At 40.2% G+C, this 23990-nt stretch overlaps 2 protein-coding genes and 1 long non-coding RNA gene across 5 annotated transcripts in view; 1 reads left to right on the top strand and 2 right to left on the bottom strand.

Moving 5' to 3' along the window:
* The first annotated feature begins 803 nt into the window (after positions 1-803).
* On the top strand, positions 804-20674 carry crtac1b (cartilage acidic protein 1b). Its single transcript, XM_034101368.2, has 14 exons — positions 804-988; positions 1915-2111; positions 2422-2558; positions 6421-6577; positions 8730-8864; positions 8977-9119; positions 11984-12120; positions 16940-17022; positions 17185-17285; positions 17380-17548; positions 18566-18711; positions 19280-19322; positions 19422-19565; positions 19821-20674. Exons 1-14 carry the CDS (start codon positions 804-806, stop codon positions 19946-19948), a joined length of 1905 nt encoding a protein of 634 aa, XP_033957259.1. The 3' UTR covers positions 19949-20674.
* On the bottom strand, positions 8721-12164 carry LOC117460123 (uncharacterized). The gene is made up of 4 exons (XR_004553603.2): positions 11962-12164; positions 11530-11582; positions 8971-9092; positions 8721-8812 (listed from the first exon to the last, which is right to left on the bottom strand). It is a non-coding gene; the product is annotated as an uncharacterized lncRNA (long non-coding RNA).
* The window catches only part of LOC117460122 (golgin subfamily A member 7B-like), a 53008-nt gene continuing 46098 nt past the window's right edge, over positions 17081-23990 (bottom strand). Inside the window, exon 8 of one of the 3 annotated variants that reach the window (XR_011644538.1) lies at positions 17081-17139. The gene's annotated coding sequence lies outside the window, so the exon portion shown is untranslated. Of the gene's footprint in view, positions 17140-17665; positions 18698-23990 lie in introns of those variants that run through there. The other 2 variants (XR_004553601.1, XR_011644539.1) reach the window with 2 other exon arrangements.

Here is a 23990-nt window from a genome sequence, read left to right on the forward strand (position 1 = left end):
CCTTTCTCTTTCTTTTCTCCCCTCAGTGCGGTTTCTTCTTCTCTCTTTTCAGTTTTCAGAAAGCCCACTACTACCTACCTGCACTTCGGAGGTCGATTGGATCGATTCCTCTATGTTCACCTTTTATCTTCTGACCACTAAAAGGACACCTTTACATCAGAAAGCCTTTTATCCCCAAAAAAGCTCTTCTTACGCAGCGTTGGTCACTGTCTCTGAGGAAACAGCACCTCAGGTCTGTTATATCAGGTCATATTGGTTTCCTCTATGTTCACTTGGCCTCTGGCTAATGCCCTGCTCCATGTATGGATTTTCTGTCCTGTAATTCTTCAGCCCGTCTGCCTGTGATGGGTTGTTCAGATCTAACCCTGCAGAACACTGCTGATTGCGGTGGTATATCTTCATCTTTATGTCTGAGTACAGGAGCAAGCTCTGCCAATGATCCGTCAATGTTTGCCTCGCGATGGATCTAGACTAGGCAACAAGGGCATGTGTTGCAGTTTGCAAGTGTATGCCTTACAGTTTGTATTTTATTCTCATTTGCCTCATCTGCCCAGTGTGCAGTAGTTCAAAAGAAAAGTGTTGTGTGTGAATTTCCTGCATAGGAATTGTGATGGTCATGCGGGTGTTTGTTTTTCTACAGCAGCGGTGTTCTACCTTGTATTTTAGACACATTATTTCTCCTCTTTTGCTCATTGAGTAATAAGTATAGATTTGAGTATAAGTGGCTGAGGTTTTTTAAGCAGCCTGATGGATGCCCTTCTACCTTTCTATTGCAAACACTGTTTTTTCCCCTTCAGGTGAGGATGTTGTTGTGGCTGGTTTTGTTCCTGCCTTCCATCTCCTCGGCTCAGCGATCAGAGCCCATGTTCTCAGCTATAACCAAGACCGTCCTCCCTCCCGACTATGACAACAACCCCACCCAGCTCAACTATGGCGTGGCCGTCACCGATGTGGACGGGGACGGAGACCTGGAGATTTTTGTAGCTGGGTGAGAAAGACTGGGGCGGTTGTGTAATACAGATTGTTCTTACTCAAAGTTAGTTTTTTTACTTACTCCAAATCAGAGGCTAAAAGAAAAGTACACTGTCATGTTCAAGTTAAAGGTTGAAGACAAAGGCAAAGTATGAAAGACGAGAGATGGTAGGCCCTAAGGCTCACTCTGCTGATAGAAATAGATGTGATTGGACAGAGTGCCATTGATGGGAACAGTTTGGCAAGCCTCCCACTATTCAGTGAAGCAGCAATGAATTTCCCAATGCTTAACAGAATATAGATGGACTAAATTGACCCTGTTTAATAAATGTCATTTATGCAAGACACCCTATTCAGCAGGTATTTTTGGGCAGGAAAGAATCATAAAACGTCATGGAGGATGTAATTTCATTAGGGAATAAAAGAATCTTAGGACAGAGTGTTTTAGTTTATATGACCCTGCTATTCAGCACTTAAAAGCACTTAAAGAAATGTTACAAATGCATCCCTATACTACACTATTATTTTTCACAATGGATGGATTATATATACAATAGATGAAGAAAGTACAGGTTGTTTTTTAAACCTAAACATCTAAACAAATTTAATTTCGACTGGAAGCTCAGTTATTTAGTTATCAAATTCAGGTTTTAGCCCTGCAAGTTGTAATAATACCGATTGTTACACATGCAGTATAAGGATTTTCTAATCCCTAATTTTCAACACATTTCTGCACAAGCATATTCTTGAGCAAGCAAATCTTACAAATAAAGAAATATAAACATGTTTTTAGGTATTTTAGGCAACATACATGCAATTACTCACTATAATAAATACCAGGGGAAAATAAGAATGGTAGTCCTTGATTTAGGCGTGACAATTACTGCTGACAGTCTCATGTAATGAACTTGTAACAGCCATGCCTCTGGTGCCCGTTGACAGCTTCAACGGCCCGAACCTGGTGCTAAAGTACGACAAGCAGAAGAAAAGGCTTGTCAACATCGCTGTCGACAACCGTAGCTCCCCATTCTACGCTCTGAGAGACCGCCAAGGCAACGCCATCGGAGTGACGGCGTGTGACATCGATGGAGATGGTCGGGAGGAGATTTATGTGCTAAACACCAATAACGCATTCTCTGGTACAGTACATGCTTTTTATACACAAGGATACACTTTCACAAGGGTGTGCCTTTTCTCCTGAACAGAGACAAAGCAGGAGAATCAGTATGCAGCTTATCTCATCTGAGTCTTCATCAGTTAACAGATAAGCTTTGTACTGCTATTAATCAATCTGAGAGCTACGGAGCGCACACTGCCAAAACTATACTCAGATTTTTGTAAAAATTGAAGAGGTCACTTTCAGACTGAACAAGTCCTTCAGTTCATAACACCTCTTAACTCTCTGAGCAATCTTTGACTCTCATGAACTCTACTTCTTTCTGCAACAAGGTCGAGCAACATATTCTGACAAGCTGTTTAAGTTCCGCAATGGACGCTTTGAGGATCTGCTGAACGATGACATCAACGAACACAGAGATGTGGCCAACCGTATGGCTGGGCGCTCAGTGGCCTGTGTGGACAGGAAGGTATTACACACACAAAAACACACAAAGTAGAGCATATGCAGATACACACACATACAAACTCCCCATAGTGTCTTCTGTGTACATGCATGGGTGCTTCTGTTTGTTTACCAGTGATAACTCATGCCCTGCCTACGCCGCCCTTCTCAGCATGTGCTATGACAGTTCATTTGGGGAAATGGTGTGCCATTTTCTCTCTTCTGTCCATCGCACCAGTGTAATTACAGAAGCCAGGGCTCGTTTGTTTTATAGAACATCGTACGAGGGGAGGAGTGATGACTGCACACTACTGCTTTCTGCCTGTAGCATTTTCTCTCTCTCAGACCCTTTCCCATTGTGTTCTTGCCGCTTTCCACCTCCTTTGCTCCCTTTTTTTTCTCTTTCTGACACGCTTATACTTTCTCTTTGTCTCTTATCTCACACACACGCATGGAGTTCTCACTTCTAATCAGGGGAAGGGATAAAGAAAGTGATAGCTGGAAGAGGACAGTAGGGATTACAATAGATTTTTTTTAACCACTGTCCCATCTCACTGAACACTGATAGGTTGTGCAGCTGCCAAACCGATTGGAAAGATATCTGCATTTAATGGCATAATGCTTTTAGAGGAAGCCAAAACCCTGATGTGTTTTCTTCCATGCTAGTACCAGCAGACAGATGGCGAGAGAGAATACATGTTCCTATTGCTAAACAAGTTTTATAAAACCAGATTTGGAATGACGGCAGAAGGCCAAAACCAAGGCATGCTGTTTAGTTTGCCAGGTAGCTAATGTGTTTGTTCTTGTTTACTCATGAATAAAGTGTTATCATTTAGAAAAAAAAGAGAGATAGTTAGTCATCCGGCTGTTTCATCCTTCCCAGTCTCCTTGAAAGTGAAGTCCCATCATTAGTCTTATACAAACTGATGAAGGTGACATATTGAAGTATCTTGCATTGAACGGATGGATCGGCTCACTTTGCACTGACAGGCTGAATGGAGGTTTTAGAAATAGGTGGATTGTAAAAGCCAAAGTAGTTCAAACACAATTGATAAAAAGCACTTAAAAACACAAAAATGAAAATACTACATTAGTGGTGGTAGATCTTTCAGGCTTTTCAGCGATAGCTGTAAAGACTGATTTAAAGGGCATTAAACCCCTTCCACCTCCACGCACCAGCATGCGCTTTCCAGGCATGCATGTCACACTATTCACAAAGCCAATTCCAGTGACAGAAATTAGCCTTGGGTAGAGACTTATTGAAAAATCGTTGACTTTTAAGTTTGTTAAGTAACTGCCAGTGGCCTTCAGGTCTTTTATTGTAGTTCATTCTCATTTTGTGTGTGTGCTGCAACCCCTCCTCCCACCTCAGCAAGCCATTATGTGTAACGCTTCATGACATTTACATCAACTAGACTCATTTACTTTTCTTGTCTTGTAAAAATATAGTAGTGGTAACACAAATGGTGAAATTGTGTGTATAGTGTGTGTATGCATATGTGCATGTGTTTGTATTGATTGAAATATGTTAGCCCTGGTGGGAAAGCTCATTGGAATCCAGTGTGTAGTGTAGTCTATTAGTGTGGTTCCGTCTGTGAGTTTGTGTCTGCAGGGACTCTGACTGATAATGGAGTGTGAAATTAATCTCCAAAGGAGGGAGCAGGGAGAGGGGCTGAGAGGAAGGGTGTAGAGCAGGGGTCTCCAACCTTTTTTAGGATGAGAGCTACTTTAAAAAAATAAAACAAGTCATGAGCTGCTTTTACTCCTCTTTTTTTGTTTTTTACAGTGTATATATTTAGCACATTTTAACATTATTGTATGCTTACCTTTAATCTTTGTGTGCTGTTTGGGTCTGTGGGACCCGTTTTCAGTGTTTACTAAAAGAAAATGTATGCAATTTAATTATTTGAACCTGCTTTATTTGGAGGTGGACCTCACATCCTCTAGGGGGGTCCGGGGGCATGCTCCCCTGGGAAGATTTCTTTTTAAATGTTGAAGTTAAATGCATCAATCTGGTGCACCTTGAGCACAAAATGAATGTATGGATACAGCTCTCAACACTCAGATGAAAGGGAGCTGTATACTTTTCAATAATCCAAAATCTTTAGAATATGATCACAACCAATAACAAATCATTTAAACTTGTTTATTCTTATCTTATGTTACCTAGTTAGCATTCTTTCTTTTTATTTATGCATATTTTACTAATCACTCTCCTTTTAAACTGTTTTTTTTTTTTTTTTTTACTGTTCTATAGTAAACATTGGAATGATTTCTTACTTAATTTTGTACAACTATATTAAATAGATAAAGGTGTGCTCTCTCTAGCTCTCTCGCTTGATCACAGAGGCTGTGTGCTCCTCCGTGGTGATGACGGTTTGCGTTAAAAAATAACAATAAACATATTTGTAAAGTGGGGGGGACACAAACGAGATTTCGAAAAGTGGGGGGGACATGTCCCCCCTGTCCCCAGTGGAAATGACGCCATGCATATGCGTGCGTCAAGTTACAACACACACACACAGTAAAACTCTGCCCCTCATGTGCTGTATACATGTAGGCTGGCACGACTGGCTGTGTTCAATGGGGCTGATTTGCTGTGTCGATTCTGCCAGAAGGAAAATCACGGTCAAACTCCTTATGAAGGGGTGAGGTGCCGCTCCACATTGCTTTTCTTCCCGACTGCAACACTGGTCCTGCAAATCAAGCAAGAACGTGATTGGTCGATATTCATTACATTACATTACATTGCATTTAGCCGACGTTTTTATCCAAAGCGGCTTACAATAAGTGCGTTCGACCAACAAAATACAAACTTGAAGAAAACAGAATCATATAAGTACATCAGGTTTCATAGAGCAAAAACATTTCAAGTGCTACTCAACTGGCTTTAGATAAGCCAGTCCTTTATTAGTATATAAGTGCTTTGTTAATAATTCTATCGCTCGAAGTGGCGTCGAAAGAGATGAGTTTTCAGTCTGCGCCGGAAGGTGTGTAAGCTATCTGCTGTCCTGATGTCAATGGGGAGCTCATTCCACCATTTCGGAGCCAGGATAGCAAACCCACGTGTTTTTGGGAGCTTGGGTCCCCCTCGCAGCGAGGGTGCAGCGAGCTGTTTGGCTGATGCAGAGCGGAGTGCACATGCTGGGGTGTACAGTTTAACCATGTCCTGGATGTAGGAAGGGCCAGATCTTCATTGTGGGGGGGTAGGGGGTGGGGGGAGGAGGGGTGTTAGATAGATATAGAGTTGTAGTAAGTAGATAGAGTTCGCTATGATTGAGGTTTCGTTTATGCAAAGGGTAGATCTTTTTAATTACATTTCTTTTGTTTTTTTGTGTATTTTTTACATTTTGGATTTGCTTGGCGAGTTACTTACTGAGGGCTTGCAAGCTACCGGTAGCTTGCGATCGACGTGTTGGAGACCCCTGGTGTAGAGGATAGGAAACAGGGTAAAGAAAGATAAAGAGGCAAGAAAAGGCTTCATTGGGAAAAGGTGAAACTGCATTTTATTCACCAAGATAGGAAAATAATAAATACATGTTGTCAAAATGTATTCAACTAACAGGCTAGAGCACCAAAGACAAGTCTAAGAAGTTGATAAAACAAGCAGCAATGTGTATTTAAAGAAACAGTGTCCTTGTTACTGTGAAAAAATGATTTATAATAAAACTTTTCGACACTGAAATCGGATTTATCGGGAGAAACCAATAAATAGTTTCAGAAAAGAGATGGTGATGTTCAATTGTTTAAATAGCCATCAATACAATTGATTATCAACTCACCTTTAGCTACACATTTCTGGTTCATCGTTATGTTGAGTATATATATATAAAAAAACAAGTAAAGTATATTAATAAATGGTAACCATATTTATTGTTTCCACCCAGGGTTCAGGGCGTTATGCCATCTACATCGCCAACTATGCCAGTGGCAACGTGGGCCCTCATGCTCTCATTGAAATGGACGAGGCAGCGAGTGATCTTTCACAGGGCATCATTGCCCTGTCCAATGTGGCAGAGGAGGCCGGTGTCAACAAATTCACTGGTAGATATGTGTGTGTGTGTGTGTGTGTGTGTGTGTGTGTGTGTGTGTGTGTGTGTGTGTGTGTGTGTGTGTGTGCACCCTCATCCAGTGCTGGGCCTTCAGTCTGATTTACACAGATATCATGGAAAGCATTGTCGTAGCCATGGATTCTGAAATATAGGGCTTCAGTGCAGGACAGGAGTCGAGAGAGCTGGAGAGGTGCCATGTGAGTAAAAAAAAGAACAAGCAAGAGATGAAAGAGAACATGATGAGTGTAAGCGTGAGAGAAGAAGGAGAGTGTTAGTGGGCTCTGTTGGCCCTGTCAGCTGTTTACTCCAGTCAAAGTCACAGGGAAGCAAAGGCGAAGGGCGATACGCACATACATCAGAACAGCTCAAGGGCCCAGATATGGCATATATCACAGCCTGACGTAGTTCCCCCAGACTTTTGAAGGTGTGAGTAAAAGTATGTGGACGTCACTACAGCACAGTGAGTGTTATGTGCAGTCAGTAAGATCAAAGGTTTACTGTGCATCCCATAAAGGGAAACAGAGACTGAATGTTCTGCAGCATTAAATGTTTTTGAGGTTGACAGGAAGTTACTGGTGATATTTTTTTTACAGTTTGGGCCAAGTATCACTCCTGATCCTCCCACTGATTGGTTTATAAGGTGATTTAGTTGGCCAGTAAAGTCCCTGGTGAGAAACAGCTTTCCCTGTAGGAAAGATAACCTAAGCAGCCAGATCTACCATTACACTTTTAAATCATTGTCTCTTTAAAGTGGATATATGTTTCTGAATAATTAAGTTTCATTTGTTCCCATGTCCATATATACATATACCGTGACCTGCCTTTCACACCTCACCAAAGCCTAGCACTGTATGTGATATGCTGCAGTTTTTATTTCATCAGCCATTTGTTGTCTTTTTATTGTGTGCAATGTATTTACCATTTGAATGTCTGCTATTGTTTCAAAGATTGAATCTGTTGGTGTTGTTTTATTTTAAGCTGCCTTGCTGCAAAAGCAAAAATAAAGACATTAACTGCCATTCAAATGCCTTTAAAACTGAATGGATGACCTTGAAATATTGAGCAGGACTACAATTCATCACTGCACCTCAGCTGGATCAACACTTCACTTAACCCTGTGATGGATACCTGTTTTGATATAGAAGAGGAGAACAATAAATGCCAAAATGAAGGATTTTACCATGATTTGTTTCTTTGATAATAGTGCTGCCTCCATAACACTTTGTTTGAACCATTGAAAAGTCCTTGACGCTGATGTCCAAGTAAATTTTGGAAATGGGACACGACTTTGCATTTGAGCATAACAGAATAAATCTTCACCCTCAATGGATCTTTTAGCATGCAGGATGTCATCCGAGCCACCAGAGGGGCAGGGAGAGCCGGCCCAGAATCGCTGTGAATGATGTACAGTGGATGGCTTTGTCATCAAACTGCCGTTAATCAGAGCGGAGGGACAGGCAGTGAAGTTGTATATCTAATGGTTACATATCTCTGGAGAGACATTAGTGGTTTATGGCCATAGGGGGCGAGTGATATTTGTCTGGGCTGATGGAGCGGGCCAGTAAATCAGAAGCAAGTCTTGATGCAGAGCACTGACTCTGCATACTGGAAGGGCAATCAAAGCCCTTACAACTCCAAAATTAGACTCTGCTAGTTTCAGATGAGACACTTCACTTTATAGAATGTCATTGAAAAATACAGGGGTGATATTGAGAGTGTATTAAACAGTCACGAAAAGAAAATTACTGTTAGCTTTTGGTTAACACAAAAGATTCTCGACTTGTGTTTCGTCTTTATATTGGTTTGAGCTAGATGTGGTTTTGTGTGTGTGTGTGTGTGTGTGTGTGTGTGTGTGTGTGTGTGTGTGTGTGTGTGTGTGTGTGTGTGTGTGTGTGTGTGTGTGTGTGTAGCCCATCAGAGTCAGTGTCTGTGTCAGCAGAAAGAACCGACTTGCTTAGAGGAAATGGCCTGGAAAGGCAGTAATGATCTCTCGCCGTTCAGTTTTGTTATGGTGTTGATCCCTCTCCCTCGCTTCTCTCTGTTTTCTTACCTATCCTGCTTAATTTCTTCTGTAAAAAGAAGAAGTCCGCTCACACTCTTTTTGATTCACTCATTTTCTTACTGTTGAGCCTCTGTGTGTGCAGGGGGGCGAGGTGTTGTGGTGGGGCCCATTGTCAGTCAATCCCTGTCCGATGTGTTTTGTGACAACGAGTACGGTCCCAACTTCCTGTTCAAGAACAATGGAGATGGAACATTTACTGATGTGGCACAGCAGGCTGGTAAGAGAAACTTGTGCAGACACTAAACAGATCGTCTTAATTCTAGACATATCCTGCAAAAACAATACAAAAGAAAGGCTTGATTGTTTGATGCATTGCCAAATACCTGTAGGTGTGGAGGACCCCATGCAGCATGGCAGAGGGGTTGCTCTGGCAGACTTCAACCGTGACGGCAAGACAGACATCGTCTACGGGAACTGGAACGGGCCTCATCGCCTTTACATGCAGCTGAATAACCGCAAACAGAAGTTCAAGGTGAGACCAAATGTGTTTATTGGGTATTTAACAGCTTTCAATGCCTGAATATGTTTCATGCAAACATGGCTTGATGTGTTACAAGTACATCAACCTGTTCCAAATGTACACACTTGAAGGTAGGTGAAATCAGAGAGAGGCAACACTTAATAAATGGAATTAACTAATTTAAAGTTCATTTTACACACACAAAAGATACCGCAGTAGTTTTATGAAGAGTTAAAAATAATAGAAAACGTTCAAATTCTAATAACTTTCAACATGCCAGCACGCCAGGCCAATTGCTAAGTAGAGTCGGTATGATTGTCTTAGTTTTGGCTTTAATCAAGCTAAAAGGGACAATCTTACACTAGCAATGTCATAAGGAAGCCTTTGTTATCAGTTGACATGAATTAAGAAATGCACACAGTATGTTGTGAAAAACCCCATGAAATCTAACCATGTAGATAGTGGTCGACTATTTGTTTTGGTTGGGACTATTTCCTTGGTAGAAATCGGTTGCATTGATAACTTCTCACAGTAAATTGTGTTGGATACTCCAGAGTAAGCAGCACTTATGTATAATGTACAGCCTTTGTGTTGAGTGATTCCCCCATTTGGATATCAAGCACTGTAAATTATGTAGAAAAGTTTCAGAGTGAGGCTGTAGTTCTCTCTTCTTCTTCCTCCAGAATCAATGTCTAATGAACAAGTTGCACAAAGACAGCAAGTCTCACCTTAACTCTGTGAATCACGAGAGTTATCAATGCTAACGGATGGCTAGTGAATTAGCAGGAGTCAGTGCTGTCCTTTGGGATCGAGTGGGATTTAAAATGGGACGGATGGTGATTTACTCAATCAATGAGTATAGACAACTGATGTGAGACGGAGAGCAGTGTGTTACCCTGTATGGTAATAGCATGAGAGACAGAGAAAAGCTCTGCTGCGTGTAAATCTGTGAAGGTTTCGCGCTCGGTGATCTATCTGTCAGCAGCTGCGACTGCATCTTTTACCAGAGATAAACGTCACAGCAGACATCTTTATAGGGGTTAACTAAGGGGTTAATGTGTGATGCTTAGCCCAGAGACAATTCCATCAGAGTGACACACGCACACACACACCTACACACACCTACACACACCTACACACACCTACACACACCTACACACAGAAGACCAATTAAATTAGCTAGCTGTTGTTTTCCTTAACAAAGATTGTTAAATCACAAGCCCACAACATATTTAAGACCCCTTTTCCCCGAGCTGACACTCCTACTAGCCGTGTTGACCTTTGGCATGTATAATGAAGCTGTTGTATCACTCCAGTAAACCGCTAATTAAATTGGGCTGAAACAGCAGCTTGCCTGAGTCGTAGAAAGTGCCGATTAGGCCTGTTTGTGCTTTAATTAAAATCTTTTGCTGAGGGTTTCCTTTCAGTAGGTTTAACACACTCACAAGCGAGCAAATACACCCACATGTATATATTATGTATTTAAAGAGACGGAAAAGGTCCCTTCTCAAAGGTTTGATTTCTCACTTATTGTGCAAATAAATAAAAAAAGCAGGGAATAATTATACGCAAAATAATTTTAACCGATTTCAACAGTATAATAATGTATTCAACTATGTATATTTTAAGTGGATAATCAAAACGAATAATAATAATGATTTTATTCACAATATCTTTTTATTTATAAAATTCTTTTTGGAAGAAATCTCCAGTTATATCGTTTTTTTTTATCAAACTTTGTCCCCTCTTATCCTGTAAATCCCATGTTTCTGAGCTCCACATTTACAGTGAGAGTTCTTTCTCCCTTTCCTTATGGCACCTCTATTCATCCCCATTGTAATATAGTAAATGTAGAACCGTCCCTCCCTCCCTAGTGGCCCTCAGTCGGCCATCCCCTCTCCTTCACCTGAGAAGCAGAAGGTCACTGTGGGCCCTCCCCACCTCCGACTTTATGAGCCTTATAATTAAAACAGGGAGTAAATACTAGAGGGAGTGAAGGGCTGCTCTATAACTCTTCCCCGACTTATCACCGTGTCACTGAAGCGGAGAGATATCCGTTACTTTCTTGTGTAAAACTCCTCTGCTGAGGAGACATTTTTTTGGGGAGGAGAAGTGCAGTTTACTTTCTGATGCAAGAGTATATAAAAAAAGTCCTTTGTTCTCAACTTTAGGAATTAAATGAGACTTTAAATCATGGTGACTTTCAGCAAGTGAGTGAGCAGATGACAGATTATCTTCTAAATCAAGGACTGGATTCTGATTAATGATTGACATGTTATGGAGATTGAACATGTGACCTTCAGGTTATTGACAGATATAGCTTGCATCACCTGTTCTCATGATGGGATGAACATACATTGGATGCAAGATATAATTACAATTACAACAGGTTCTTGAGAAAAAAAACAGACACATGACAGACCTTTTAGCCTAGATGATTTCCAGATGAAGCAGTTGTTTATCGTGTCAGTGAGACTAAAAAAAGATAAAACAGTCAATCAATTCTGAACCACTACATCAATGAGAGGTCCTTGAGCAGACAGTCATAAATCAGCAAGTAAAATATCAGGCTGATGTAAAAAAGGAGACTGGCTGTATACAGACAAACAGATTAACATAGCACACACACAACATCTGAATTATATACAAGAAACCAACCAGTTTACCTCCGACACAAATCTGCCTATGCACAAATATGTGATCAGCTTTGTGAAGAAACATTTTGTCATCAATACACCTGCAGTATAGTTTGTGTGTGTGTGTGTGTGTGTGTGTGTGTGTGTGTGTGTGTGTGTGTGTGTGTGTGTGTGTGTGTGTGTGTGTGTGTGTGTGTGTGTGTGTGTGTGTGTCTCACTGGTGCACAATGTGATTCTCAGGACATAGCATCCCAGAAGTTTTCTATGCCGTCACCGGTTCGCACCGTCCTGGCCGCTGACTTCGACAACGACAACGAGATGGAGGTCTTCTTCAATAACATTGCCTACAGGGGCCCCTCCGCCAACAGGCTCTTTAGGTACTGAAATGTACAAGATACACACACACACACACACACACACACACACACACACACACACACACACACACACACACACACACAACACACACACACACACACACACACACACACACACACACACACACACACACACACACACACACACACACACACACACACACACACACACACACACACACACACACACACACACCCTGTCTCCTAAAAATTACGTTCCCACAGAACTAAACTGCATTCTCAATTACGTTTAGCAAGAAACGTATTTTCTCCCAAGTTACGTTCGTTATGAACGTATCTCAAATATGTTTATTTTCTACATATCTTATAGAAACATATTTTCTCCCACGTTACGTTTCCTATGAACGTATCTTAAATACGTTTATTTTCTACATATCATTTCCATTTATTGTCTTGCTTATAATAATGATAATAGTCATTTATAAATATCATTTTAGAGCACACATTTGAAATCAGTAGGCGAGGCTGTAATTTCGCCAGCTGTTACTCTATGAGCGAGGCAGAACATAATAGTTTTAACATGCCAAAAAGCTGCTGTGTCGTTTATTGCACCTCAAACATTAAAACAAATCCACAGTTACGTGTTTCTGTACTTCCTCTAAGAAGAAAGGACAGTAACAGAAGATCTCTGTGGCTTCAGGCTTGATCGCCATTCAAATGACAGCGTTGGTTTCCCCAAAAGTGGGCGGGGCTGTAAAGTGACCTATTTATTCTAACGTAAATTACATGCCAGTGTTTTATCTTTTTATTTATTTGTTTTTATTTTAAATCGTATAATGTCAGACTTTTTTTCCCGTCTGTGAGGAAAAGAAATGGGGCTTCGAGCCTCAAAATACTGAAATCTGTATTTTTGAAAATCTTTTTTTCCTTCTAATTTGTTATTCTTTTCTAGATAACATACTGTTATTTACTCAACAATAACACACAATTATCCTTGTTTTTATTTATTCGTTTAATTCTATAATCTTGGGCTTTTTAGCATGCTTTTTAGCCGTAAATAAAGTCACCGGAAACAGCTATAAGGGACATTTCGAGCGAAACACACCACAAACCCACTGAACAGATTACCCAAGAACCTGATTTTCTTTGAATATAAGAATGTAAATACTGAGTTGAGAGAATAGTCAGGGGATTTGGGTGATGGGAGACACATCTATGGAATCACAATTTCAATAGCTTACCATTAAATGACGGATATGCCTTTCTGTCTGTGATGTTTTACAAATCAGATATTAATGTGTAGAAGTAAAACATGAGAAATAGTAATATCCAATATATCCTGTAAAACTATGTAAAAACATGAATAAAACTACACATCTTCAGATGTTATATACATAAGTGTCCTACACTAATAATACAAAGTTATTATTAGTATGCTGTGTGTACCTTGTGTGCACCGCCTAGTGGTTAAAGCACGTTATTGAATTATTTTTGTTGAATAATGTTATTTGATGAAAAAAATATTAAGAGTACATAACTTCAGGGGGAAAGTAGAAGGTCAATGATAGAAATATAGAATATAAAAAATCAAGAAGATACTGTAAGTGATCTCTACAATAAAACAGTTTAGTGCTGGATGTACACAAATATTAATATGAGGATGTGCAAAACAGACAAACTAATTAACCTTTATTAACACATTAAAGAATACTTTAGGTTAAGGTATTCTTTCAAATAAGAAAAAAGCTTTGGGGGTATCTATCTACAGATAAATATTAAGCCTGACAAAGTACTTAACGTCTAAAACTATGTTGAAGCACTTATTTTAACTGATATTATATAGATAGTATAAGAAATGTGCAGAATTTGACAGTTTAATGGTAGAGGTATACACACATATTGATAGATGTCTTGTAATGCACTGTTGAGGAACCTCAGCTGCGACCCAAGTTTTTCATTCATTGCATAACTACACCGCAGTTGTGTATATGATATGTCAATAAACCTTAGAAAATCTTGAAATCTTGAAAGGCATGTGAAAAATAGCAATTATATACAGTTTTTAATTAACTATTAGTAGAGAATAACGAGTAATTAATATACTTTATAGAGATCTGCAGATACATGTTTAGTCTTCTCAAGCACCAACTATCAAATATCTCTCCTGATTGTTGGCACTTGACAATCACCTTTCCCTGAATTTTACTCAGGTGTAACTAAAGTCTGCTTTAAGGGTCATTAATCAGAATCTGCAAAGTAACTAAAATAAATGTAGTGGAGTAAAAATACCAGGTTAACCTCTGAATTGTAGTGGAGTAGAATTACAAAGTAACAATGAGCTGTCATGTGGGTATAGATTAATGCTGCGCATTATGGATACAAGAGATTTTCACCCATTTAGTAATTACATGTTTTAAATGTGTACACACCAATTTGTTTCCTATCGCCTAAACCTCCAGGGCTATACACAGTTTAATACTGTCAACTTCTAATTTGGGGGAAAACAAAAACGTCTTTTAAAACTACAATTCCCAGTAGAGACGTGCCATAGAGAACATGTTGCGAAACACAATAGCCAGCATGTGTAGTTCTCGGGGGGAGTTCGAGTCCAGTTTTGAATAGTCTGCCGTGGTTTCGTTCCATTTCAAAGAGCTTGACGCTCGGCGTAACCTTGGCACACTGCCACTCCAACATCCAATCCCAGAGCTTGAAGATTAATCACGGGGTTTGTCAACGGGACTGTAGTCCCAAACGATAGCTGGGGATTATGGGTATGTAGTGTCTTCCTAAACTGGATATCATATCACATTAACAACATCACATCTGGCGTCACAGAGATCTTCTGTTACTGTCCTTTCTTCTTAGAGGAAGTACAGAAACACGTAACTGTGGATTTGTTTTAATGTTTGAGGTGCAATAAACGACACAGCAGCTTTTTGGCATGTTAAAACTATTATGTTCGGCCTCGCTCATGAGAGTAACAGCTGGCGAAATTACAGCCTCGCCTACTGATTTCAAATGTGTGCTCTAAAATGATATTTATAAATGACTATTATCATTATTATAATCAAAACAATAAATGGCAAAGATATGTAGAAAATAAACGTATTTAAGATACGTTCATAAGAAACGTAACGTGGGAGAAAATATATTTCTAGAAGATATGTAGAAAATAAACGTATTTAAGATACGTTCATAAGAAACGTAACGTGGGAGAAAATATATTTCTAGAAGATATGTAGAAAATAAACGTATTTGAGATACGTTCATAACGAACGTAACGTGGGAGAAAATACGTTTCTAGCTAAACGTAATTGAGAATGCAGTTTAGTTCTGTGGGAACGTTATTTTTAGCAGACAGGGTTGCACATACATACACACACCCACACACATGCACACAAACACATGTGTTATAGTAAATAATAGCATGTGATCATACGGGTTAACAACACACCATTTTTTTGTGTCTTTATACACCATATTAAAACCCGGCTTGGAAGCTGAGAAGAATTTTAAATTCCCAGCCAAGGATACTTATCTAGTCTGGCATCCCGCCTCCTGCTCCACACATGAATGAATCTTTCATTAAGACAGTTTAAGGTCTCTTTTTGAGTTAGGCTTCCTCTCTAGATAATATTAATGAGCTCAGCTCTCAAAACACAATATATGATACATATCAATTGTTTGGACTTAATAGTAGAATAAACCCATGTCTGAAGACAAATCTGATATGGCATGTTTGTCTGAACAGGATGCAGACGTCATGGTGAATTTTGCCATGAGCTGGTGGGTCAATTCATTCTGAATATCAATAATCAGTGTAAGCCCCAGAGGTTTCCTGATTATTCCTGCAGGCCAGGATACTGGAGAGGATTTGACTCAGGACACACTGATGTCCAACAGAGGTCACTGCTCCACAGCCTGTATCTCACCACTGTCAGAGTGTGAAGATGAATCAGCTCATTTAACTCTCTGGCACTGAAAATAAGCTCACACTGGTGTGCCCAGGCTAATTTATTCAATAGGTTATAACTAATCCATATTGAGCTGAGCTGAGTGGTTTAATATCCAGCATCAGCACATTAAAGCACAGTGAAGTGAAATGATAACTTGAGGAAATGTGGATACAGAAATGCTTTGTCACAAAAGCTAGAGGCACTAGAGCTTATATGCATGCTTTCTTCCAACAAATGTCTCTCTGAAGACATTCAACTCAAGCTCATCCAGTATATTAATCTGCCCACAATAGGATTGAAACACAGACCCATTAGCATTCAATTATTAGTAACATCAGTAGTTCTCCTCATGTTTCAAGACACCTTTGACCAAAGCACTTTGGCGAGATGACAATTACATTAATTTAATTTAAGTAAATAGGAATCAACAAGTATTTAATTAAAAAAAGCCCATCATAATGCTTAAAAATAACTGTAAATATGTTTTTCCCTTGTGTATGTGTGTAGTGTTTTGTTTTAGTTTTGGGAGGATGTTATGCTGGGTATCCGAGAGTAAATGACCCATTAGTGGTGGATAATTATCTGTTACATTATTAGATGTTACCACTGATGCATCAAAATGTAAGCTACATTTTATTGTTGTAGCTCGTGAACGTCTAATTTACTATATTGTATGTACAATCTTAATCTGTAGAGTAGTTACCAAGTAAATGTAGTGAAATGAAAAGTGCAACGTTTCTCTATAGTGGGGTTGGAGTATACATTTGCAACCAATAGACATACCATAACATTGATAAAACTAACAAAGGTTGTTTACAACATTGCTTAATTATTTATAGTGGCTCTGGTCTTTGTGTTTCACAGTGTTCTGATGGGTAATTGATGTTTTGTTGGTTTGACAGGGTGAGCAGGAGAGAGCATGGAGATCCCCAGATAGAAGAGCTGAATATTGGAGAGGCAGCAGAGCCTGAAGGACGGGGAACCGGTGAGTGAAGGAGAACAGACAGCTGTCAATCATCCATCAAAGACCATCATCCCATCTGCTACTCCAACCTCTCATCACTAGGTGGCAGCAGAGCTCCACTTGGGTTTCCTCATGCGCCTAATAAAACAATAAATACATTTGAAACATTGTGTTTTAATACAGGAGCTGTAGCCACAGACTTTGATGGTGATGGGCGTCTGGAGCTGCTGATATCTCATGGTGAAAGTGCAGCTCAGCCTCTCTCTGTCTACAAAGTCAACCAGGTGAGTGTTTCTGACACATCTTTAAAATAAGGTAACACTCGTAACGTAATCTCAACCCAAACCCGCCCTTTTTCCAATTCTGTCTGTGTTTTAGGGGCTCACTAACGCCTGGCTGCGGGTGATTCCCAGAACCAAGTTTGGTGCTTTTGCCAGAGGAGCTAAGGTGGTGCTGTACACTAAAAAGAGCGGCCCGCACACACGGATTATCGACGGTGGCTCAGGGTACCTGTGTGAGATGGAGCCGGTAGCCCACTTTGGCCTTGGTGAGTTGTTAATTGTCAACAATAAAATGACATAACACTGTTGCAGGGATTAAACGTGCAAAATAAATCTTAGAAATGCATGTTGTTAAACCCCAAAGCCTTAAACCCAGTGATATTTATTTTACAATAATAATCATCTGTGAAAAAGCAGCAAATTATCTATTTGAAACATCCAATGTTCGCCATTTAAAGTCTCTGTAGATTGATCAAATAATTGACTAAACCTCAGCACTTCTCTTTGCAACAGTCGCGTAAGGGATAGGCAGACAGACAAATGGACTGAATGAGCATTACAGAGTTTCAGTGAGAAGGGAAATGAAAGCTCCATGTGGAAAGCATTGTTTGAATACCTCTAGCCTGATTGGATACCCATGGGGGAACAAGTTGTCTGTGGGTGGGAGCTGAGGGGATGGGGAGCAGGTGCTGCCGCTGGAAGCGGGCCTGGTTGTAAGGAACTGGCTCCCGGTCTTCTTCTGCCCCTGTATAAATGTCAGCTGGTGGTCATCCAGGCCTGGTAGCTCGCCCAATGCTACTTCCTGGACCTGTTCTTTATCAGGACTGTCCAAGCATGGATGAACTCTGGAGGCACTCAGTTTTAATGCCAAATAACTCACAGAAGAGAAAACTTTCCACACCACGTGCAAAAAGTGTCACTACTGCTAGAAATGTGATATATACTCCTCTCGACTAGAATAGAGGGTGTCATGCTGGGTGAAAAACAGGTGAAATATTCTTTGGCTCTCAGGCAGCACACGTGCTGAGTAAATCACTGTCTGGCAAGGTAACTCGAGATCTGTTTACATTATAAATGCCACTTTAATTAAGGGCTGCAGAGGCCATCTGGAGAGGGGTTTCTCTATGCCTGATTACAATAGTAAATGGAGGGTGCCACTCTGTCTCTCACTGTGTTTGTTTCAGTGAGAAAGAGAGGAAAGAGGAAGCTTTATGAGCTCTCAAGAATCACTAAAGCACCTACAGTTAGATGTTCCTCTCTGTGTGTGTTGTGTGTCTGACCAGGTAAGGATGTTGCCACCAATGTGGAGGTGTACTGGCCAGATGGTCGTTCATCAGCACGACCCCTGGAGCCTTCAGACATCAACACAGTGATGGAGATCCACTATCCGAGAGACGAGGAGGAAATCACTCCTACTGTGGAAATAGAGGTAAAGCAGTTATTCATAGTTATCCAAAATGGATTAGTTCCTTCTCCTTCCATCGGTAATGTCACACAAGTAATTTGAGAATAGCACTGACACCAAAGGGCCTAAAGGAACACAAAGACTTCAGACATATGTGTGTTACCTTATGTGTGCCAGTTAAATTAAACATGTGCCAAAGAACAGCAGCATCAATGGAGCACATTATGATAAGTGCATTATCTGCTCTATCACCTAATTAAATTATCTTAGTCAAAGTCTTTTTTTGCATATTTAACTACAAATCAAACAAACATACATATGCCATCACAACAATTTAAAGATGCAATGGTTGTGTGATGATTAAAAGGGAAAACCTACATAAAATGTTTCAGTACGGTGTTGAGCCTTTGCAAAAACAGTTTGTTCATTAGCATAGATTATCCAAGTCTCAGGGAGGATTAACTGCATTCTATCAGGGTTTTCCTCGATTTTTCACCCATCTATATAATCTCCTAATCTACATGGAACAGGCTTAAATGTATTTTTATTCAGAAACATTCTTGTTTCTAACTAGACTGTCTGTGTCTTACAGTGCGGTCATGGGTTTGCTCTGAATGAGAACGGCCGCTGCACAGGTAAGCTGCAAATATCTATCTGTTCACCTCTCTAATATGTTTCCTTGTTTGAAACTAGACAAAAAGTGTCTTTCCTTCCCTCGCCTCCCCCTCCCTCAGATAAAGATGAGTGTACCCAGTTTCCTACTGTGTGCCCCTCTGACCGCCCCATCTGCACCAACACCTATGGCAGCTATAAGTGCCGCGCTAAGAGGAGATGCAACCAGGGCTTTGAGCCCAATGACGATGGGTCATCCTGCGTGGGTGAGTGAGGCAGGGCAGCAGGATAACAAAGATCAGGAGAACAAAGGAAGCACTGCCGTATATGAGATGCTTTAAGCTTCTTTAATTACTTTAGTTTTGCGTAAAGGCTTAGAGGTGCTAACATTCCTCTGACTGGTCCCCTCTCTGTTGTCCTGCATGACTAACCCTCACCTGTGAATGCGCTCTTCTTTTAGCCATAAAGACGCTGACGTTGGCTAACTTTGCTTGACATCTCTTTTGATTCTTCCCCCACAGCCCAGGTGGCTTACTTTGGGGGAACACGGTCTTCTGGGGAACGCAGACGGTCAGGACTTTCTTACTGGATGCTCCCCATCTCCGTGCTACCACTCGTCTCCACCCACCTCCAGACTGGACTACTGTAGCCAACACTGTCTGCTCCCCTTCCTAACACTCTCCACTGCTAAATGGGGGAGTACAGAAACTCTTTGGAGAACACCTTTCACTGAGCATCTACTCCTTCTTCTCCTATGTGGATCTCTGCTATCTTTTTCCATCTGTTATTTACAGCTTTGCCCCCTCCTCACTGCCGCTATGTGTCACCTCTTGGCTCCCGGCCCCTTCTGGACTATAACAAAACACACAGCAGGGAGCATGCTCGCTGGGAGCGACGGGGTTCAGAACTAACTGTGTCACACCCGCACAGCCCTCATGTCATCACCTGGCACTTATCTTAGTGGGACCTGAACTGACAACCCAGTCTCACAAAAAAACGTGTAATAACTACGTTGGTCCACAACGTAGGATGTAGTATTTCTACAAAAACGCCTCTGAAATTGTAAGATCCCTACGTTTTTTTTCTCCTTTCATTTCCAATGGCTGGCGTCTATGTCACGTGATCTTCAAATTTCTCCCTGCAGAAAAAAAAAACATGGCCAAACTTCGTTTTATTCTCGGTGTAAAATGCCTATATTTTAAAGTTAGTTTGGCCATTAAAATGCCTTTTGATGTCATTTGATGCGAGAAATATGAGTTGTTATTTCAGATTATGTGTGCAGTGGATGCACATGATCTTTAGTTTGCTAGTTATTACGAAGATTACTTCAGGAAATGTTGTCTATACAACGTTTTCATTGTCACCAAGGTGGTTGCTAGGTATGCTGCTATCGATATTATTTCTGTTATGTTGTGTAACTGTGTAATGGTGTTATCTTTATTGCTACCCCCTTCCCTGTCAATTTATAGTGTTGGTCCACAGCGCAAATGTATTAGTTTAACAAAATCCGCATCTAAGATTGTGGCATAGATACGTTATTTTCCCCTGTGCAATTCTCCATTTACTCAACAATAACACATACATTAATTATCCTTGTGTTTATTTATTTGTTTGATTAATAAACACAAGTTGGAGTCCGTCAGGACCGAGGGTCGGAGCAGCTCATTTGCTTTACAGAATATTACACCCGGAAGTAAGTATTCTCTCCGCTTCGCTTGACAAACCCCGTGATAGTCCTCAAGCTCTGTGATTGGAGAGTGTGCCGAGCGTCGAACAGCACTTGAAATGGAACCACGGCAGACTGTCCAAAACTGGATTTGAACGGGTCCACCCCGCCCCCCCCTCCCCCACCGTCCCCAGAACTACACATGCTGGCCAGCGCCATGATGCTGGCTATTGTGTTTCGCAACATGTTCTATGGCACGTCTCTACTGGGAGTTGTAGTTTTAAAAGACGTTTTCGTATTTCCCATAATAAGAAGTGGCCAGTATTAAACGGTGTACATCCCTGGAGGTTTAGGGGATAGGAAACACTCAAATTGAAAACATATAATTAATAAATGGGTGAAAATTGCTTGTGCCCATTATGGGCAGCATTACCCACATGCCAGCTAAGGTCAGAAGAGCTTTATTTAACAGCTGGTCTTATGTTTGTGACCCCTCCTGTTGTTAATTGATGAGCCTGAAACATGCACTTGTCAAGGTTCAGAGGCACATTTTGCAAATATGGCAGTAGCCATCGATCATCTTAAGATAAGATATACTTTATTGATCCCAAGTTGGAAACATTTGCGTTACATCAGCATGTGTAACAGTTGTAAATATGCAGTGGTGTTTATTTGTAAATAATTTAGTATAATCACACAAATACTGTGTTTTATATTTAATAATTCTGTGTTCTTTATTTATTGATTGTTCAATACCTGACAAGATGAAAAACTTTGGTCGCAGGTTCCTCAACAGTGCATTACAAGACATCTATCAATATGTGTGTACCTCCACCATTAAACTGTCGTATTCTGCACATTTCTTATACTATCTACATACATCTTATATAAGAATATAACACATATGTATAATATCAGTTAAAATAAGTGCTTCAACATAGTTAACATTGCTGGAGGTATACACAAAGTTTTTCATTCATTGCATAACTACACCGTTTGTGTATATGATTATGTCAATAAACCTTAGAAAATCTTGAAACCTTGAAAGGGATGTGCAAAATAGTCATTATATACAGTCTTTAATTAACTATTAGTAGAGAATAACGAGTAATGAATATACTTTATAGGGATCCTATTAATATCTAATAATAAAAATAATGAAATTCAATAACATGCTTTAACCACTAGGTGTCCATTTATATCAGCTGTGCACCTTTATGGTGTAAATACAGCCTATCTACCAATTGGATCAAATATAAAAGTCAGCCGAATTAGTGTTGATGCAAGGAGACGCATTGTGTGAAAAGAAATGTAAGATGTTGTTTAATTAAGCAATAGCTCACGACAGGCCGTGGTAAATGCTCATTATATCACAGCTAATGGGCGTGGTTCGGCCCGACGCGAAGCGGAGGATAGGATAGGATGTTGATATTTTGCTAGCTAGCAAGAAAACCAGCGCTCCACTACAATGATGATGATGATGTAACACCTGACAGTCCGGCGGGAAGCTGAACGCCGCGCCAATAATATAGCCAGCAAATTATTACTTAATTTGAATGTCCCCAATTTTCGTTACATTATTACAGATTATGCATTATTCATTATTTGGGTACAGTTTTCCTGTAAAAAATTTAATAAAAATAAAAAATCTAAAATCATTTTTTTTTTTTTTTTTTAACTTTTCAAAATCTTTTCACGTGTACTCCCGCGTACCCCCGGTTGGGAAACACTGCCCTAGGCTGTTGCTTGGCGTGGCGAGAATATTGCTCCACTTTCTCCGGTCCCCGAGATTGGGCTTCCAGTAGCTCTGGAGAGAGCTTTCGCACCTGTGGCCACTAACGGTCATAATTGTTCAGCTTTGTTTCAAGACCCGCATCAGAAAGCTTTTGAATGGTGGTACTTTTCCAGTGTTTCCATCTTATGCTTTGTAAGTTTGTATCGTACCGGAAGAAATGTAAATATATTTATAAAACTGACAAGTCAAATCAAGCAATCTGATTGGTCGATAGTGTTTTTGCGGACCTCTTTGATTACAGATTTGAAAACATTGTTGCTTGCTTTAAAAGTAGCACAATTCATTATGTCAAACCTTGGAAAGTATCTAGATATCCCTGCCCTAATGCCAAAGGAACTGCACACTGAATATGTTTTGCCGTTTGATGTCTATGTCTGGACCGCTGCGTAAAAAGGAGGGTTTCTGCCCCGTTACTTCTCCGCTGCTTTCTTGTTTTTCAGCCCAACGGTATACTGTTTTTCGCAGACGCGGAGGGATACTGACTTGTTGTGAAAAGTAACTTACAATTCTACCCGTGGTATACGCTCAATATATCACGGCTAAGAACCAATCAGATTGCTTGATTTGACTTGTCCGTTTTATAATGGCTGATATATGTATAATCCATGTCACGTTTTCAGTGTTGGCGGCAGTTCCTCATGTTTGTCTAGAAGTCTTCTCATCAGGGCTTTATAAATAGAGAACTACGGCAGATATGTAATATTTAATGCAGCCGAACCGTGTATTACAATGCCGTTATGTGATGACCTCCAAGGAGAAAAGCAAGCACACTCGGAATAAAGTGTTTTCGGTCTGTTTCCGGTATTTGTTAATGACGATGTGATGTGAGACGTGAGACTGGAATTGCACAGGGGAAAATAACGTATCTATGCCACAATTTTAGATGCGGATTTTGTTAAACTAATACGTTTGCGCTGTGGACCAACACTATACATTGACGGGGAAGGGGGTAGCAATAAAGATTACACCATTAAACTGTTACACAACATAACATAAATAATATCATAGCAGCGTCCCTAGCAACCACCTTGGTAACAATGAAAACGTTGTATCGACACAATTTCCTGAAGTAATCTTCGTAATAACTAGCAAACTAAAGATCATGTGCATCCATTGCACACATAATCTGAAATAACAACTCATATTTCTCGCATCAAATGACATCAAAACGCATTTTAATGGCCAAACTAACTTTAAAATAGGCATTTTACACCGAGAATAAAACGAAGT

This window comes from Pseudochaenichthys georgianus, chromosome 15 (genome assembly GCF_902827115.2).
Source record: "Pseudochaenichthys georgianus chromosome 15, fPseGeo1.2, whole genome shotgun sequence".
Lineage (NCBI taxonomy): Eukaryota > Metazoa > Chordata > Actinopteri > Perciformes > Channichthyidae > Pseudochaenichthys > Pseudochaenichthys georgianus.

Bases quoted from the DNA above. Each gene is read 5' to 3' on its own strand.
- crtac1b (XM_034101368.2), top strand. From the start codon at position 804: ATGTTGTTGTGGCTGGTTTTGTTCCTGCCTTCCATCTCCTCGGCTCAG. The intron at 989-1,914 runs GTGAGAAAGACT...GCCCGTTGACAG, and splicing joins CTGGAGATTTTTGTAGCTGG to CTTCAACGGCCCGAACCTGG. The intron at 6,578-8,729 runs GTAGATATGTGT...CTGTGTGTGCAG, and splicing joins CGGTGTCAACAAATTCACTG to GGGGGCGAGGTGTTGTGGTG.